A 19,950-nucleotide genomic window follows, 5' to 3' on the forward strand; every position below is an offset into this window, starting at 1 on the left:
CTCTCTCTCTCTCTCTCATCGCTACCATTGACTCTGTACGGTATGCTTCTTAATTTCTCTTGTCACTTTTCCTCCCGGCTTAGTTTCCTTATACTCCCCCCCCCCCCCCCCCCCCCCCCCCCTACAGACACATACTATAATACCACTGTCAACTTTCTCCCGAATCAAGGCCACAGCAAGCCCGGCTTCAGTGTTATAGTAATATTATGTTCCGCGACCAGCTGGGAATTTTGCGCCCAACGCCCACGTCTTTTGCACGCGCGTTCTGATCGAGTCATTTTTGAGTGTCCTTGAGAGATAAAGTGACAGTCTTTTTCTGTGAAAACAGGTCTGCTCATCATCTTAGATCCGGCCAGGATTTTACATGGGCTAAGAACATCCACTTTGACACATACTAAAACTCAACATCCTGATTGTATTTTACAACATTTATCACCAGTGCTGGACTGATCGTGTAACCTCTGCGAACGCCAAGAAGAAGAAGAGATTGTATTTTGTACAGAGAGATTTTTTTTAATTTTTTTTTAATGAATTAATGTCCCACAAAAACAACTTGTGTACGTTAAGAAAACAAGAAATTCCTCCGAGGTAGGAAAAACACCCCCGTTGGTCAAAGGGAAATAACCATTCTCACTGCCACCAACTGAGAAGGTTATTTCCCTTTGACCATTAATATGTCCCTCTATAAGTCCTTGTAGAATCTTAATCCACCAATAACTCCCTAACCGTGTGTTTGACTGGTCCCAATTTTTGTAAGGACCGTCTCAGGAATGTATAGAACCTGTTCACCAAGTTTGGTGACGATCGGTCCGTTCATTCTTGAGATCTATATGCGAACACAAACACACAAACACACAAACACATCGAGCGAAACCTATACACACCCCTATTATTATTATTATTATTATCATTTTTATGCGCCTAATCTAGATATAGCCCTAGGCGCTTACATATTAATTTCTGCCGTTTGAAATGGAATTTTTTACAGACAGACAGACAAACAGACATTTTTTACACACAATGCATTCACATCGGCCAGTGAAGCTCAGTAGCCTATTAGGCGAGCATTCACCTTTCACGGCCTTTATTCCAAGTCAAACGGGTATTTGGTGGACATTTTTATCTATGCCGATACAATTTTGCCAGGAAAGACCCTTTTGTCAATCGTGGGATCTTTAACGTGCACACCCCAATGTAGTGTACACGAAGGGACCTCGGTTTTTCGTCTCATCCGAAAGACTAGCACTTGAACCCACCACCTAGGTTAGGAAAGGGGGGAGAAAATTGCGGCCTGACCCAGGGTCGAACACGCAACCTCTCGCTTCCGAGCGCAAGTGCGTTACCACTCGGCCACCCAGTCCCCTATACCGGGGGTGTAATGAATTCATCAAAACAATCCCACTCCCCGTACAGAGAGCACTCGGGCTGCTGAATGTTGGTACGTGTGTAAGTAGAGGCATGACCTTATCCTATGTAAAAGCCTGACCAGATCTCAAATGGTGAGACTATACTTGTTTACACGTGAAGGACTGTGCCTCTAACACTGTGCCTTTAATACACACACACACACCACACACAAACACACACACACACACCGTGGCACAAACACACACACACAGTACACACACAGCACACACAAACACAGCACACACACACCGTGGCACAAACACACACACACACAGTACACACACAGCACACACAAACACAGCACACACACACACACACACGACACACACACCACACACACACACACACTTACAGTAGTAAACGCGCGCGTTCGTGATAATGTCTGACCACACAGCCATATGACCACTTTTGCTATCATACACAGGAAAGAGACAGGGAATAGGTTGATAACAATAGAATCAAGTGTCTCCTTCCCTGGAGGAAATATCGTGATGATCGTAACCGAGGCCCTGTCGGCACGTGCGGTCTATTGTTACGTCATAGGGTTGGTCAAAATGGCTGACTCCAACGTTTCATTCAAACTGAGAAGCCGCTGAACTCTTTGAGAATTGTTTCAATTCGAACAGCACTTGACTTGAACTAAAAACTGAGTTATTCATGTTTTCACACTTGAATGCGTGATCTTGAGTCGTGAAGGGCTTCCTAGCTGCTCCTTTTGTGAAAGTCGCTTTCATGAAATAAAAGATAGCCACGAGACGACAGACGCGTGCTCAAAAAAGAATGCACTCACGTGCTTTTGTAAGCGGAAATAATTAAGCAACTCTTGCACAATATAATGTTACTACGAAAGCGACCATTACGAGGACAATCTAGTTCGGACTTTGGCCTTGTGTGGGGGGGAAGTGAAGGAAATGAGCGATTGCTTTCCGAGTGAGAACGCCAACGATTGGAAGCTGGTTTTGGGATGAGCGCGTGACGAAGTAATTCATTCCGTGTTCAAGAAACTTGATGGATGAATCTTTCTCTTTTGGTGTTTGTGCCAGCCACTTGACTTAACACTTCTCCGCGGATACTTGTGTTACAACTCGATGTGATTTTTCATCACAGTGATCATAAGTCCTGGTTGCGAGGTAAAGGTTGTTTTTATTTGTTATGTTCTTTGTGTCCCTGGTGTACGTTTTATATGTTTGGACTTTAGTTTGTCTGTGTACCTGCCTGTCTGTCTGTCAGTCTTTCTGTCGGTCAGTAGGTCTTTATATATATGTCTATCTGCCCATCTTCCTCCGTCTGTCTGACTTGTCTACCCGTGTTTGTTTCTCTTTGTTTTTTCGCGATTGCCCGTTTGTCTATCATCTATTCGTCTACCTCCATCTGTCTGTCTTGTGTCCCATTGTCTGTCTGCTACTTATCTGTCTGTCTGGCTGGCTGGCTGGCTGGCTGGTAGTCAGTCGATCAAACAGTCTGACTGCCAGTCTGTCTACTTCAAATCCTTCTCCTGTCTCGGTATAAATTTACTTGTCTACCAAGCTGCCCGTACAACGAAATATCTGTCTGTTTAAATATTTCCTTGTGAAACTCTGATATCGCTCTTGTTTATGATCAATTCGTGTCCTTTTCTTTGTCTTGGAAAACTCCGTGTCTCCGTGAATGTAAGCTGCATCATGCATGTTATTCTGTTGCGATGAAGATAAGTCCTGTTCGGGTTTAGGTAAATATCAGTTGTTGTGTTTTTTCCTCATGTCTAGAATTGTAACTTAATTCCTATCTGGTATGCGACTAACACATTTTGTTATCGAGCAAGCAGACGTTTGCAAAGATATTGAGTAATCTCATCGAAAACATTATTTTTCGGGGGGGGGGGAGGGGGGGTTGCTGTGATTGTTTTGTGTGTTGCTTGTGCGTGGGGTTGTTTTGTGTTTGTTTTTTTGGGGGGGGGGCGGGAGTGCGTTTGATCTGCATACATCAGCATTGTACATGTGTACGTACAGATGTAAACCTTTGTCTCAAACAGACAGCTAAAAAATAAGGGTGTCGTGCTTTAAAACAAAAAATGCCCAGCATAGTCGACTGTATGCGTTGATGTACCTGTCGCTCCTATTCTTTGGACATGATGAACGTCCGATCAAATGTTGTTGTTGTTTTTAAAGTATATAAATAAATAAAAACAGTCAATATAGATTAATTGAATTTTTGAGGAAACGATGGTGGAATATGTGTCATAAAGAAAAGCGCAAGCAGCGTACCATAATATTCTGCTGCTTTCTGGTACGCGTTCTCTGTTTATATCTTTGTCTGCAAGCAGAATATCAAATTGAACAAATATGAAAACGAATGGCTTTGGTGAAAAAATGGGTTTCAGTTAAAGTTTTAACATTTTCAGTTTTATCCAGATCATTTGACCTGACATTTTTCACCTATTGCACGTCATTATCAATCCCTCCAATCTTGTTGGATTTGTTTAGTTTTTAACTTTCTTCTCGTGAACGATACTCTCTTCTCTGTCCAGGTGAAAAATATACCACCGGGATGGCTGACTCAGGCATTTATATTATATGTACATCTATAGATACAATTCTAGATCCGTACGTGGAAATGATCGTGTGACAGTCAATGATTGAATCCAGTTTGGTTTCATTAATTCAGACTTTCAACACGCCCAAAGAATAGGAGCGACAGGTACATCAACGCATACAGTCGACTATGCTGGGCTGGTTTAATTAATTCGTACCTATTGTTCTCCGGGTAACACAACCGAATTGTTCGCCTTCATCGTGTGTGTTCTAAAGGGGAGAAAGACTAACAAGTCGCGCAAGGCGAAATTACAACATTTAGTCAAGTAGCTGTCGAACTCACAGAATGAAACTGAACGCAATGCCATTTTTCAGCAAGACCGTATACTCGTAGCATCGTCAGTCCACCGCTCATAGCAAAGGCAGTGAAATTGACAAGAAGAGCGGGGTAGTACTTGCGCTGAGAAGGATAGCACGCGTTTCTAGATCTGTACCTCTCTTCGTTTTAACTTTCTGAGCGTGTTTTTAATCCAAACATATCATATCTAGGCCTATATGTTTTTGGAATCAGGAACCGACAAGGAAAAAGATGAAGGTGTTTTTAAATTGATTAGGACAATTTAATTTTGATAATAATTTTTATGTTTTTAATTTTCAGAGCTTGTTTTTAATCCAAATATAACATATTTATATGTTTTTGGAATCAGCAAATGATGGAGAATAAGATAAACGTAAATTTGGATCGTTTTATACATTTTTATTTTTTTTAACAATTTTCAGATGTTTAATGACCAAAGTCATTAATTAATTTTTAAGCCACCAAGCTGAAATGCAATACCGAAGTCCGGGCTTCGTCGAAGATTACTTGACCAAAATTTCAACCAATATGGTTGAAAAATGAGGGCGTGACAGTGCCGCCTCAACTTTCACGAAAAGCCGGATATGACGTCATCAAAGACATTTATCAAAAAAATGAAAAAAACGTTCGGGGATTTCATACCCAGGAACTCTCATGTCAAATTTCATAAAGATCGGTCCAGTAGTTTAGTCTGAATCGCTCTACACACACACACACACGCACAGACACACATACACCATACCCTCGTTTCGATTCCCCCTCGATGTTAAAATATTTAGTCAAAACTTGACTAAATATAAAAACGACAGCGTGGACAAGAGAAATCAGAGAGCTTCTGATTGAATACAATACAACACGGAGCTAATTCTTTCCAATCTACCGTTGGGTTTTATGTGAGCGGAGTGATAGCTGTATCGTGACTGACGGAGAAAAGACTGTAGAATATATTCCGCACGATCCCACCCTTCTTCGTTCACGCGAACCCAGCGAAAATAGACAATCTCGTTTCTTGTATACAAAAGGAGATGATTATATATTTTTCCGCGGGGGGGGGGGGGGGGGTGAGGGGTTTGCATAAAGAGAGACACAGAGAGAACGATACAGACAGACATAGACAGACACACACACACAGACAGACAGACAGACACAGAGACAGAAAGAGGACACTACTAGGGCTCCGCTTAAAAAATCCGTTTGTTTTATTAGAAGAGGGATGAGGCGAGATATGGGTATCGTAGGGTTACTTTTTTTCTGACACAGACTTAACAGGCACAGGCTGGGGTCTTTTGTCGATTTTTTTTTTTTTTTTTTTTTTTTTTTTTTGGGGGGGGGGGGGGGGGGGGGTCACATTCAGTGCACCAGATTCAGCTGTCGTTTGCACTTCTTCTGGCACGGAACGTGCGGTTGTCGCGGCACGATTTATCGACGTCTTCTTTCGTGGTATAACAAGCTCAAAATAGCAATCTCGACAGTCACAGATAGATTTTCTTGTTTATTTCTCGAGATCTTGTTGTTGTATTTTGTTCCTGTTTTCCTTCCTTTTCCTGGTTTATCACAAAGTGCTCTGAAAAGCGAGATTATTTTGTTTCACTTTTAATGAGACTTGAGAGAGGAAGAAGGAAGGAAGAAAAATATGTGTCACTATGTATCTGGTCCGTGCCAACATTACCTGGAACATATCAGCTATCTTACTTTTTTCTGGGAATAAGTTTGTTTCTGAATCATTCACGTATGCAGTGCTACTCAAAACATGAATGAGAGATGTTGTGTAAAGTCAGTTTTGATTTTCATTATTGGGAAATTGGTAAAGTAGCTGCCAATAGACGAATTCTGAAATAACTCTGTCGGGTTTGTATTAGATTTGTATTATGGACTGGGTGGCCGAGTGGTAACGCACTTGCGCTCGGAAGCGAGAGGTTGCGAGTTCGACCCTGGGTCAGGGCGCTAGCAATTTTCTCCCCCCTTTCCTAACCTAGGTGGTGGGTTCAAGTGCTAGTCTTTCGGATGAGACGAAAAACCGAGGTCCCTTCGTGTACACTACAGTTGGGGTGTGCACGTTAAAGATCCCACGATTTACAAAAGGGTCTTTCCTGGCAAAATTGTATAGGCATTGATAAAAATGTCCACCAAAATACCCGTGTGACTTGGAATAATAGGCCGTGAAAAGTAGGATATGCGCCGAAATGGCTGCGATCTGCTGACCGATGTGAATGCGTGATGTATTGTGTAAAAAAAAATTCCATCTCACACGGCATAAATAAATCCCTGCGCCTTTAATATGTGCGCGATATAAATTGCATACAAAAATTTAAAAAATTAAAATACCTGCGCTTAGAACTGTACCCACGGAATGCGCGCGATATAAGCCTCATATTTATTGATTGATTGATTGATTGATTTGTATTTGTACAAACATTGGAGGGGCCAATCACTAGCGAGGGGTGTGTCGGAAACACGTGGAAAGGAGCACGTGTGAATATATTTATCCGACGAAAAGCAAGGGTATTCACTCTTTCACAACCTGACGGAGTTATTTCCGAAAATCGTCTTTTAGTCGCCCGACCATTCTCCTTGTGGTTTACTGGAGAGAGGCGAACATCTTGAAATACTTGAACAGTTGAGTCATGCTGAAACCATAGTGTATAGGCTAATTATAGAGCCGTGTGTGTATGTATTTATATTACACCATAACACCCACGGTCACGCTTATGTGTGACAGGCTATTCTTCTTCACAGATAAATTGAACAGTGCTACCAGACTGTATCGTATAATAATAACCAGTCACGATCGCATTAAAATATCCAGTGCGGTCTCGCCGTGGCTCGACTCCACCCTAACTTGATCGCTGAAGCTTCGTCAGCACTTCCATTTCTAGACGCACAGTATATGTTTAAGTATAGATCATTTGTAGGCGCGTTGTCACTTTTGTTACTGACAGGAGTAGGGAGTAGCTCGTCTGTATACAAACAAACAAACAAACAACAACAACAAAAAACACCTGCGAGTGTGGTAGTAGAAAGTACAAAAATGTCCTTTATATAGATCATAGTTATCTGAGAGGACGTTAAAACCCCATAATTATAGACAGTAGTAGTAGTATGGGTGTTGAAAGTTTCTGTCGACATGCACCTGTGGTTGTGTACTTTAATTGTGTCTGTGAAGACGTGACACGCGCAACATCGTGCGCATTTTCCAGTCACGATCGTTTCATTCAGCTGTGAACGAGACTTTCACTGGCCGGGCAGGTTGAGGCCGTTCAAACAGTGTCGTCCGTCCCTGTGCATGCGATTAGAACGCCGGCGTCGTCAAGCCTGTCAAGTCTTCGTTTGTGTATAGATTTATTGTCTCCTATTCATACATCTTCGTGTGTTCGTTACGTCGATTTCAGCGACAGCAACAAAAATGTGGTCTTCAATTGACAAAAAAAAATAATAATAAAGAAAAACCAAAAGGTTAGTTGGTTGGTTGGTTTTTGGGTTTTAATGTCCCATCAGCAGATCTATGCTAGCTGCTATTCGAGACCGAACCAAAAGGTAAGCAAATGTTTTCATGTCACCATTTGCTTTGTTTCGGATATGTGTTTTACTTAGCTCATTTGGCCATTTTAGTATGTCGTTATTCCAATGTATGAATGAAAACGTTATGGTAACATAACAATCGTACTATTACGATCTTTTATTTTGTGCTCTTAGACGAGGTGTAAGCATGACATCAGTTTTTGAAGTATATATCCCACAAATTCGAATGACGTCTTAGTCTCACGTTAGCTTTTTATGTGTCACGAACTCCAGACATCGTCTTCCGTCACGTCGAAGTCTTCAAATAATGCAAAGAGTAGTTTAAAACAATCAAGTGTGCAGAAAGTATTTAACAACCTTTGGTTCAAACAAAAATTCAAGAACGGTGTACCAAATTCAACTAGGTTGACGCAAGGTGCCAAACTTTGTAGAGAGAGAACCGCAGTCGTGTGTTAAAAACTGCGGCAAAATCGTGTTGAAAAGCTAAAATTTTGACTTTCGATTCATTCCGTACACTTTGATTTGCCTGTGGCCCGGTAGCTCAGTTGGTAGAGCACTGGACTTGTGATCGGAAGGTCGCAGGTTCGAATTCGGGCCGGGACGGACACGGGTCAACTTTATGTGCAGACCCAGAGACGGAAGCCATGTCCCACCCCCATGTCCCACCCCCGTGTCATCACAATGGCACGTAAAAGACCTTGGTCATTCTGCCATAAGTGCAGGTGGCTGAATACACCTAAACACGCAGACACCTGGGTAGCGCGACTCCGTTGCTGCTAGCTTTCCACTGGGAGGAAGCGACCCGAATTTCCCAGCGATGGGACAATAAAGTAATGAAAATGAAATGAAAAATGAAAAAAATGAAATGTTCAAGGGACATAACCAAATGGCGGACTATTGATGGACAAAGTTAATTTGGGACACGTTTCTTGAATTTTACTCAACTGTTTTACGTCATTAGTTTCCTGTCGCTCGTACATAAAACTCAGTGACGACAAAGTCGCGGGAACTGAGCGACCGTTGGTGGCAGTGAAAACTGTGTGCGTCTTGGTTTTAAACTCCTCAAATGTCCGGCCAACATCCTCATGCCAAACTCGTGTCAAGTTTCACCGAGCACAAGTGTCCTTACTGACCTCAGTCGTGACCGTTCTCTTGGCGGCGTGTGATGTTCGTTTCACGTTTATGCTCCATTAATTCCGTGTGTGCTGCCGATCGACTCGTCCTTACACCTAACAAGGCAGCCCCGAAGAGTAAAAAGCTAATAAACTCAATCTATTAATAAACCCCTTGGTCTGTATTATAGTATTTTGTTCTGGTTCTCTGACTCAGTTGTTATTTTAATACTGACAGATTACTGTCAGCTTCGGTCTCGGCGAAAGAGAAGAAGATTAAACAAACAAAACAAAAAATTTAACTTGAAGGACACATCAACTTCTTATAGTTTTTTCTTGATGTCAGTAATGACTTGGTGTGTGTGGATACTTGTCACGTTTCGGTGCTGATGATCGAGGCTTTCCGTTTCGTGTGTGAGGCTTTCCTCCGTGGAAGGATAAGTGTAATAAATTGAATCGAGAATATCGATCTCTGCTCATTTCCTCCAAAGATCTCGCAAAAGAACTATTGAGCTCTGTTGACATGTTCTTGTAAGGATTTAATACACACGCGTGTTGAATTACGTCCTTCGGCGCTTAATCTTTGAATTCACTGCAGTCCGGAGTGACGATTTCTTGTGGATTCGTACAGGTACGTAAGCTTCTTTAAAAGACGGTCAATCTTACGGCACAGAACTTCAGAAAACAATTAAAATACTCCTGAATAAAGTTAGTAATGGATTCCAATTTTGTGAAAAATAAATGCAGCTATGTTTTGCACGTGCTGAAAGCACCATTTATTTAGAGTGGTGGGGGGGGGGGCGGGGTCGCACATTCTTGAACAAGCAAACGAGCAAATTTCGCAAAACTTGTGTTACAAATGCTGCAGTGGTCTCATATCTGAAGAACAAGCTCTTACTTCACGTCCTAGAATGATACGGCAGTCCCCGTACGGACAGTACCTTTTAAGTATAGGCCTGTCATAGAGCGAGTTTTCGCGAGGAACAGGGTTGAGCTACGGTAGGGTCACTGCGCATGTCTGGTTTTTTTCTTCGCGGAAACGCTGTTGGGTTGTGTCCAGTCGCGTCCCTTGCAACAAGATGGCGACAAGCGCGTTACGGATTTACTGTTGTGGAGAGTTGATGGACGACGATGATGAACAAGCAGTACTGTTTTATTGTTGATGTGAATGTAATGCCAAAACATCGAACTATCGATTCGAACGTCAATGAAGAAGTGAGCGTGAAAATCGAGCGCAAAACAGCCGGGTAAAAGTTCAGGGCGCTAAAGTACATTTGAGCCGAAATCGCACCCAAACTCCTGTTGACCTCATTTCTTCCCAAAATAAACATCACTGCTAAAATAAAATGCATTAAAACCAAGACAGTATCCAACCCAGTATCCTTAATTTTTGAAAGGCTAAGTGATTTACAACAAATGTCTTCTCACAATCCGTAACTTTGTCAAAAAATATTTGCAGAAGTTTCTCACCTCGCCTTGGCAGCCATCTTGGAACTGGAGAGACCCTACGCAGGAAGCAAGGTTGAAAGTTGGTTAACCGGTGACGTCACTCCAGTCGTACCGGACCGAGTTTTTGCGACCTCCGGTTCGACTCGAGTCACCTTAGTTGACGCTAAAACTCGCTCACATTCTCTTGAGCAGAAGTAAAGCGACGGAAGAGAAAAGAAAGCAATCATTTTAACACGATCAGAGCAGAGCACGAAGCATGTCGTGTTGTCATGCACGTATGCCATTTAAATCCCGTGCTCACGTTGGAAAACTGGCATCTGTCGTCGCGCAGGCCGGTTTGAGGCTGAAACAGTCCATTGTTAAAAGCTACCGTCCATACACGTCAGCCGATCATGTCCAGGGCTTTCACATTGAATAAGAATATTCTTTCACTTGATCACTAGATACAAACAAATATAAAAAACAAATAATTGTGGTGTCCTGCATTGTGAGCAGATAGTTATTTTCTCCCTGAATTATAGTTCATTTAAGTGATAACATTGGTGTCACTTACGAAATTAATTTGATCAGCAACACACACACACACACACACACACACACAAAACCACAAATCCTACTCAGTCTGCATAGAAAGCGGCGGCCAGGCTGTAGACTGTTCACATGTGTGTAAAGGTTGAAACGAAAGCTGTCTTGTCGTGTGTAAAGGTTGAATGACGAAAGCTGTCTTGCCGTGTGTAAAGGTTGAAACGAAAGCTGTCTTGTCGTGTGTAAAGGTTGAAAAGCTGTCTTGTGTGTAAAGGTTGAAAAGCTGTCTTGTCGTGTGTTAAAGGCTGACCAGATCCGTGTCGGTGAACGAGATAGCTTTCACAGGGAGGAGTGTACACAGTGGAACCCCGCTTTTAAGACTCCCTGAGCTAAGCCAGCCCACCCCCCATTTAAGACCTTTTTTGATGTGTGTTTTTCTACCCCCCGCGGGTTAGGGGGAAGAATTTACCCGATGCTCCCCAGCATGTCGTAAGAGGCGACTAACGGATTCTGTTTCTCCTTTTACTCTTGTTAAGTGTTTTCTTGTATAGAATATAGTCAATTTTTGTACAGATTTTAGTCAAGCAGTAGCCTATGTAAGAAATGTTAAGTCCTTTGTACTGGAAACTTGCATTCTCCCAGTAAGGTCATATATTTTACTACGTTGCAAGCCCCTGGAGCAAATTTTTGATTAGTGCTTTTGTGAACAAGAAACAATTGACAAGTGGCTCTATCCCATCTTCCCCCTTTCCCCGTCGCGATATAACCCTTCGTGGTTGAAAACGACGTTGAACACCAAATAAAGAAAGTAAAGAAAGTGTGTTTTTCTGTTCACAATATCTGAGATTTACCTCCATTTTAAGATTCTCTCCTATTTAAAGACCTGAATTTCTCAGTGGTTGTTTGTTTGTGTGTGTGTGTGTGTGTGTGTGTGTGTGTGTGTGTGTGTGTGTGTGTGTGTGTGTGTGTGTGTGTGTGTGTGCCTCTGTGTGTGTTTTTTTTCTATCTCTCTGGTCTTACTGAAAAGGGGGGTTCCATGCACTGTTTCTTTAACCCGCATGAGCCCTTGATGGATACGCTCTCAACATTTCGACATGCTTTGAAATAATCAGTTAGGGCGTGGTGTGGGTTAGTACAAAGCCGCGCGTGTGTGTACGGACTGGGACACCCGGGGTGCTTTGTACCCTGTGTGGGAGGGAACACCGTAGTTTGATTTAGAGAGATAACTGACTCGATCACTGAATGGGAGGGCCATGAGAGGGTTGTATTTATTTAACGCCCGTGTTTTTCCCATTTTGAATTCGCGGCAGTACCGCGTTCATGTCACTTTCACATATGAACTGACACAAAACAAAAACATTTTATCTCTGGTTTGATTATTCCTGAGGCACTAGTAAATGTATGTATATATATACACTATATATATATATACATACACTAGATGATTACCCGCTTCGCCGGGTACCGGCTTCGCCGGGAAGAAGTAGAGCCGAATACCAGGCTGCGCCTGGGACCCGGCTTTGCCGGGTGTACGCCGCACGAAGGAAAGGAGATAAACGCGCAAAACACTGGAGACCTTCTAAAAATAGTAACGTGCAGTGACCTTCTAAAAATAGTAACGTAGTAACGGGAATATGGATTGACGCCACACGGAGGAAGGGAGATAATCGCGGCTGAAAACACTGGAGAAGATAAGGAAGAGTTACTGGTAGTGGATCCCGACAACAACAACAACAACAACAACAACAACAAAACAAAAACAAAAAAATCGGTTCAGCGCGCACAGCGCTGCGCGCTGAGAGCACGTGTTGAAATATCTCATCGATGAGGTTGTGTCCGGGGTGTAGCTGAATACGGTGTCTAAATTTGAAAAAGATCCACCGAGAACTTTGGCCGTGCATCGCGAACAGACAGACAGACAGACAGACAGACAGACAGACACTAGTCGTATATATATATAGATACACTATACGTGTTTGTATCAATATCGAAAGAAATCTCGGCCCCTTGGTGCAAACGGCTAGCATCTTTACCTTTGAAAATACTCGGACTTGTTTTTTGTGGTGTGTGTTTCGTTTTGTTTTACTCAAGACCTGTGTTAGTCGCATAAAGCTCCTTTTCTAACTTGTTTTCTTTTTTTATTTCTTTTCCTGTTCTTCTTCTTGTTCTTCTTGTTCTTGTTCTTCTTCTTCTTTTTCTTTAATTCTTTCCATATTATTTTCTATTTGTTCTTCTTTTTTTGGGAAGGGGAAGGGCGGTGGGGTCTTCTACTGAGTATCTTTAAACCCTAGTAAACAAAGTTTCGCCATAATCATGCATAATTAGTCACGAACTATTCAGTGTGCGTCAGTCACTCAGACTGGCTTTGTTGTGATTGTTGTGCGGCCCCCAGTCAGTTAGTTGTATCAGCTTCACTCGTGCTGGGGCATGACAGACACCTCAGTTCTTCCTGCACGCAGCAGCGGTCCGTGACCCCACCGTGTCACGCGCAGGGTCGTGACTATCATGGCGAGACCGTAATGGGCAGAATATACCTGCGCAGTTTCAGCGGCACAGACGACGCACTGCATATTATTGATGCTGCAATAGGGATTAAGGGCAGAATATGCCTCCGCAGTTTCAGCGGCACAGACAACGCACTGCATATTATTGATGCTGCAATAGGGATTATGGCGAGTACTTGGCCTGTTTTCCTTTCACGCAACGTCTAGCGGGCTGGGATAATCTGCAGTGCGTCGTCGGTCCTGCTGAAGTTACATAGGTGAGCGAGGCCTTAGCGTTTACGTTACAACCGTTATGGGCAGAATATACCTGCGCAGTTTCAGCGGCACAGACGACGCACTGCATATTATTGATGCTGCGATAGGGATTATGACGAGTACTTGGCCTGTTTTCCTTTCACGCAACGTGTAGCGGGCTGGGATAAAGAGAGAATACTACATGGCTTGCTGTGTCGTACCAGATTTACACGAGTTTTGTTTTTTTAAATATTGAACTGCGAGCGAAAGCGATCTGTTCACTATTTGAAAAAGCAACGAGTGTAAATCTTGTACGATACGGCAAGCCATGTAGTATTCTGTTTATCCTACATACTGTACTTATGTGTATTTTACTGAAAATGTCCTGCAGTCGAGGCAGCTAAATTGAAGACGCTTGTTTTGGAACCTCGATCTCTTCTAAAGCTTCGTGCAATCTATTACGTCAAAGAAAAGAAACGTCACTCTGAAATTGTGGCGTGGCGTGTTAGTTCTAAAAATTCATCGAGGGTAATTAGCGAGCGCTTTTTTGTAATGACGTTTGTCTCGGTGACTTTGGCATCATAAGCAGTGGAAAAACAGGTCCCTGCCAGGCTTGCTTGACATGACCTCATTTACATGATATACACACGTGTGATTTGAACGATTATTATCTCACGAGTGTCTCTCTCACGTAGGTGGGATAATCTGCAGTGCGTCGTCTGTCCTGCTGAACTTAGTTACATAGGTGAGCGCCAGGCCTTAGCCTTTATGTTACAACCGTTGGAGTAACTCCAGTGGACGATCAAACACAAATATTGTGTTTCTTAAAAACTGAAGAAGAAAAAGAAGATGAAAAGGAACATTGACTTATACATATCTAGTATTTCACTCTCCTCCTCCTCCTCCTCTTTCTTCTTCTTCTTCTTCTTTTTTTCTTTCTTTTTATTTTAAAGGGGGGGGGGGGGTGGGGGTCGTTTTGAAATCGCCCACTTCTTCTTCTTCGTCTTCGTTCGTGGGCTGAAACTCCCACGTTCACTCATGTTCTTTCTCATGTTATTTCGCCCTCTGACTAACTTTAACAATATTTAAGTAAACACAGTTTCACTGAGTGAGAGGGAGGGAAAGAGAGAGTGAAATCGGGGGGGGGATAAGATCACAACTCTAGAGAATGTAATCGAATTTAATCGACCAAACGTCGTCACAGTTTAAGCAAGGCATTTTGCAAAAATATGAGTCACTACGTATCGCTGTCATTGATATTAAACAAAGAAAGTTCTTTCATATCAGAACACTATCAAAACAACAACAAACGCAGCGAACGTATTTTTCAAACACCTGTTGCACCGAACGCTGGTTGTCATCCAGTGGCTGACCCCTGAGTTGACATCAAACCAAAATACTTGACTGTAATGCACAGTTACACAGCTTGCAGTGCAGCATTCAAAATACAGGACTGTAATGCACATTTACACAGCTTGCAGTGCAGCATTCAAACGCCGCAATACTTCTTTAAGGCTGTCCTTACTGCAAAAAAAACCAAAAACCCGAAGCCGACTTCGCGAAGACTTCGCAAAGGCTTCCACCGAACATTCAGTGCCAAAGTCAGTATCGTGCAGCGAGCTTCGTGAAATAGACTTAGCCTAAATTCTTCTTCTTCTTGTCGTTCGCCTATGCTAAACTTGGAGTCCAGCTCTGGTAATGAAGCTGGTGGTCTTATAGCCTCCACAGGTGACTTAGCCTAAATAATATGAGGCTTTAAATTACGATGATTCCCTTTTCCTTCAAATATAGTGTGTGTTTTTTTACCGGGACCCACACAAATGCCAATGCGGCTTGATCGTACAGGTGTCTTGTTGAAGCTAAGCTGGTGAAGTGAAGGGTGGGGTTTGTTTTTTTGTACATACACATGTGCCGACGCGGGCCCCCTTCCCTTCCCAAGTATCTACGATCATCCGTTGATACTTTTCACCCGTAGGGTCGAATTCGTCAATTTTTTTATTTTTTTTATTTTTTAACTTAGAAATTGGTTTCATCGCAAAACCCTTCCCCTTCTCATTTAAGGGACGTAACCACTCGGTGCACGTTTTAAAAGGAATCGAATTTGGGAGTAAAATCTATCGAACTTGAACACGAATTTCATTCAGTCTGCGAGAAACTGACATGTATTTTAACTTAGAAATTTGCTTCATCGCAAAATCCTTCCCCTTCTCATTCAAGGGACGTAACCACTCGATGCAAGTTTTCGAAGGAATCGAATTTTTCAGTAAAATCTATCGGGAATTTCAATACGAACTTCCTTGGGACTGCGAGAAACTGACATGCTTTTCTTCCTCAAAGAAGTGTCCCTCTTTAAGTTGATGAGGAACCATCATTTCAGTCTGGACAGACGTGCATTAATTATAAGATGATATGTACACCGGCAATGGTCTGGGATATATATAACTATACATGTATAATTATATCGAATGAGAACGGCTGGCCGGGGAAAAAACTTGAGATCGTTGCACCCGCGCCGCCGCAGATCTGATTGTCATCATAGTGACGTTGGTTCCGCATTAGCTGACAAATCGTGACGTGACATCAGGGTTGAGGGCACGTGTCGGTCCGTCACGCGTCACGTCACATCTCCCAGGCCCCCCCATGCATGTCCTCCCCGCAGTGCTTAGCTCATCACTCATCCTCAGTTAAACGGCGTGACCTGACAGCGGTCGTGTCTGTGCTGGGGACTTATGGCCAAGAGTATTCAGTTATCACACCGCCGCCGTTCCATGTGGTTGAAAAGTGTTTCCAAGTCCACTCGAAGATAAGATCAGTAATTAAGTCAGTAACCGTGATACAGAGACTGTAATCCGTCTATAATCTAGATTTCAGTTTATCAGCGTTTCTGAGTCCATCGGTAACGGCGGTACTACTGAGTAATTAGTAATTACTGATTCAGAGACTGTAATGTCAAATTTAGATTTTAGTTTATCACACTTCAGTGACTGCAACTCTGCGTCAGCGTTTCTGAGTCCATCGTCAATGTACTTCTCCTGAAGACACTGATTAAGACTGTAACTGATGTCACATCATGTTGACTCGATTTCAAGTCGGTGATTACACTTGACTGAGACGCACACTCTGAATCGGCGTTTCTGAGTCCATCTTAATGGTAGGCCTATAGTAACTGATTCACAGGCTGTAATGTCTTTTTCTTTTTTTAAGTATTTTATTTGTATCACCGTCATCTTGGCCCCGCCGTCATATTACGATTCTCGGCCTCGTTGACCTTGTATAAACTCCACACTGAACACACAAAAAACGTCGATAGTACTGATGAGCGACCTTAGGTACCTTACATTCACTGATGGGGCCAAATTTGTCCAACCAATTTGTTGTATTTAACTTAGAAATTTGCTTCATCCTAAAATGTTTCCCTTCTCATTCAAGGGACGTAACCACTCGGTACACGCGTTTTCGAAGAAATCGATTTTCTTCACATGCAAGAAATTGACATGCTTTTCGTCTTCAAATAATTTCACTTCATTAATTTTACCAGGAAACAACATTTCAGTCTCGAGTATAAATCGAGGCGGTAATATGACGGCAGGGCCGCGATGACGGCCTTCACACACCGGCGGCCGCCCGGCCGCATCATCAGTCACGGTCGAGACTGACTCAGTCGTGGGACGGCGCACACCGTGACAGTCGCAGTCAGATTCTGACACTGTACGAGAATAAGACTCAAAATAATTTCATTTAATACTTTCATTGAGAGAGAGAGAGAGACTCAGAGAGAGAGAGAGAGAGAGAGACTCGGAGAGAGAGAGAGAGAGAGAGAGAGAGAGAGAGAGAGAGACTGAGACTGAGAGAGAGAGAGACTAGACTGAGCTCAGTTTGGACTGAGACGGCGGACCATGACTCGGACCGTGGCCATAGATCTAAATATAGGCCTAGGTCCCTGCTCGGCCGGGACTGAGAGCACAGTCATAACTTGATGTCAGGTATGATCCCCAAAATGAAGCATGCCATACAGAGTTCCGTTCAGCATGTTGGAGAACTAAAAGAGCACTGCCTCACCGCGGAGCCCACACTCACTGAGTAACTCAGTCAGGCAGTCTACTTTCACTTTCAGTCGCTGCGTTCGTGGCCTAGTTATCGCACTCATTTCTTGCGACTTTCCTTGTTGCGTGGGTTTTTACGGGCCACTGCCTTGTGCAAATCACTGAGCAACAAACGAGTTATGAAAATCACAAACAGAAATAAGAAGTAAAAGCGAGACTCGAGGGAAGGCGTTTGAATTCAATCGGCATAACAACAAGGCCTCGTGACAGAAAAAGGATCTAGGCCTGGAACAACAAGGAAGTTTTAATGTCGCCTCGCTGGCGCATGCGCAATCGAGGATGGTTCACTGGGCAGTATGGCGACAGGGTACTGAGTCGTTTCAGTCTTTCTTCGCTGTAAGCAAAAGTATCAACAATGCAGCTGTCTGCATTGTCTGATTATGGCCCAAGCCGAAGTGGTGGTAGACAAATCTAAGTTACGCCTAGTGAACAGATACAAGGAGCACATTCTAGAACTCTACGACGTTACGGTCACTGTCAAAACTAAGTGCGACGAAACGGTAGGGTCTGTTCAACTTCAAGATGAATCGGGCGAAAAACACGACTCAACTTTCGCTCTTCTATCCTCTTCTACTTCACCGAAAAGCGTTGAGAAAGCGACCGTAAGTTAACCGTTGTTCGATTTGTCTATCACTGTGCATTCTGCCTGCTTTCGTACCTTATGACAGGGCTGACGACAAAACTGTGCTGTCACTGTGTGTGAGTGTGAAGGTGTGTAAACAAACCTCGTTTACTTAGTGTGACACGAAGTTGACACACCTAATGCCTTCATGCAGTCGTGCTGTGTTGTACTATATATTTACACTATATGGGTCAATACTACGTAGTACATGCGTAAGAATAGCGCGGGTGCACGTCTGCTTACACAATACGTCGGCTATGATTCAGTACAAGGTGTGCCACCTTCAGCAATGTGTGTGCCACCTTCAGCAATGTGGGTGACAAAATGCGTACTTATCGTGTAATTTCGATACTTAAGAGTTCGCTTTACTCGGAATACATCAATGTACATGAGATCGTTGACTGGTGAGCCTTTTTTAAAAATAGTAAGCTTCTTGTGATCTCAGCTTTTCGTTTAGCTAACATGCCCAGGCGAATGTTGTCAGCTGACTTAATGTTATTTTAGGAACAACAGTTGCTGTCACTTAGACCTTCTAGGAACTGCGAGTATTTTTATGGACTCTTTCATCTCTGCTTCAGGTAGACCTTGTGAAATTTATTAGTTTGAGCTTGGAGTAGGACACTTAATTGTGTATATACTGTGTATGCACATGATGTAGTATACGTATCTAATCTATAGGTATACTGTTAATGTTATAGTTAAATACTAAAAGGTCTTCAGCAAAGAGGTAGCAAAGATTCAGTCCATTTTGAAAGGTGTGCACACTGGTACATGTATGCAACCTTAAGTTATACTTCCTGTTAGCTGCTTCGAAGAACTGAGGCAAAGAGTAAGTATGCTATAGCGTGTGTTTACCTGAAGGGAAAAAAGGGTTGAGTTTTACTTCCCTAAAGACTTGTGAAGGTTTATTTGCTGTGATTTTATTTTATTTTCCTCTCAAAACTTTCCTTGTTCACAAATGTTCTGTATCAAACACCTTGCCGCTGAGTTGACCGTGTTAGCCTGTACATGATGTATGTGTATGAAGAATCTGTTGCTTGGATTGTTTTCAGCACACATTTAAATTTAAATCTTTCAAGCACTAACATAATCTCTTAATCTGCCTTCATTTGGAGTTTAAAACATGTATCATAAAAGTTTAGAATTGTTGTTGCAACAAGTTTTTATGGAGTAAAGAGCTTGTGTGGTATCTGAATAACACAACTAACTGTTATATTTTGCTAATTGTGTTATTCTATAAATACACAGATTTAAACTCTTCATATTTTTTTCTGTAACTGTGACATTTTATACCTGTGTGTTAGTTTTGTTCTTGGTTTCTGGAATTATTATTATTGTTGATGTCGTCGACTTTTACATCCACAGTTAGTTTTTCACAATCCATCGTTGTATGCTTGTGTGTGTATGTGTGTACATATTTAGAATCCACAAACATTGAAACAATGATACATCATTACATGTATACGTGTATGTGTGCAAACAGTACATTTGTATGCACACATATTATATATATATAATAATATAATTATATGGTCTTCTCACTTGCAAACACACATTCATGCACGCACACACACACACATACACACACACACACACTTACACACCAG

At 42.5% G+C, this 19,950-nt stretch overlaps 1 protein-coding gene across 6 annotated transcripts in view; it reads left to right on the forward strand.

The window, feature by feature from the left end:
• Positions 1–19,950, forward strand: part of LOC138962612 (probable ribonuclease ZC3H12B) — a 94,806-nt gene that overhangs the window by 63,196 nt on the left and 11,660 nt on the right. The window contains exon 1 of one of the 6 annotated variants that reach the window (XM_070334490.1): positions 2,329–2,537. The exons of 2 other annotated variants lie outside the window; for them this stretch is intronic. Coding sequence is in view for 1 of the 4 variants with exons in the window: in XM_070334487.1 (XP_070190588.1) it covers positions 18,102–18,323 (222 nt within the window). In the remaining 3 variants the exon portion in view is untranslated. Of the gene's footprint in view, positions 1–2,328; positions 2,538–17,982; positions 18,324–18,608; positions 18,748–18,814; positions 18,922–19,950 lie in introns of those variants that run through there. 3 more of the 6 variants (XM_070334487.1, XM_070334493.1, XM_070334491.1) reach the window with 3 other exon arrangements.

Source organism: Littorina saxatilis, linkage group LG3, assembly GCF_037325665.1.
Source record: "Littorina saxatilis isolate snail1 linkage group LG3, US_GU_Lsax_2.0, whole genome shotgun sequence".
NCBI lineage: Eukaryota > Metazoa > Mollusca > Gastropoda > Littorinimorpha > Littorinidae > Littorina > Littorina saxatilis.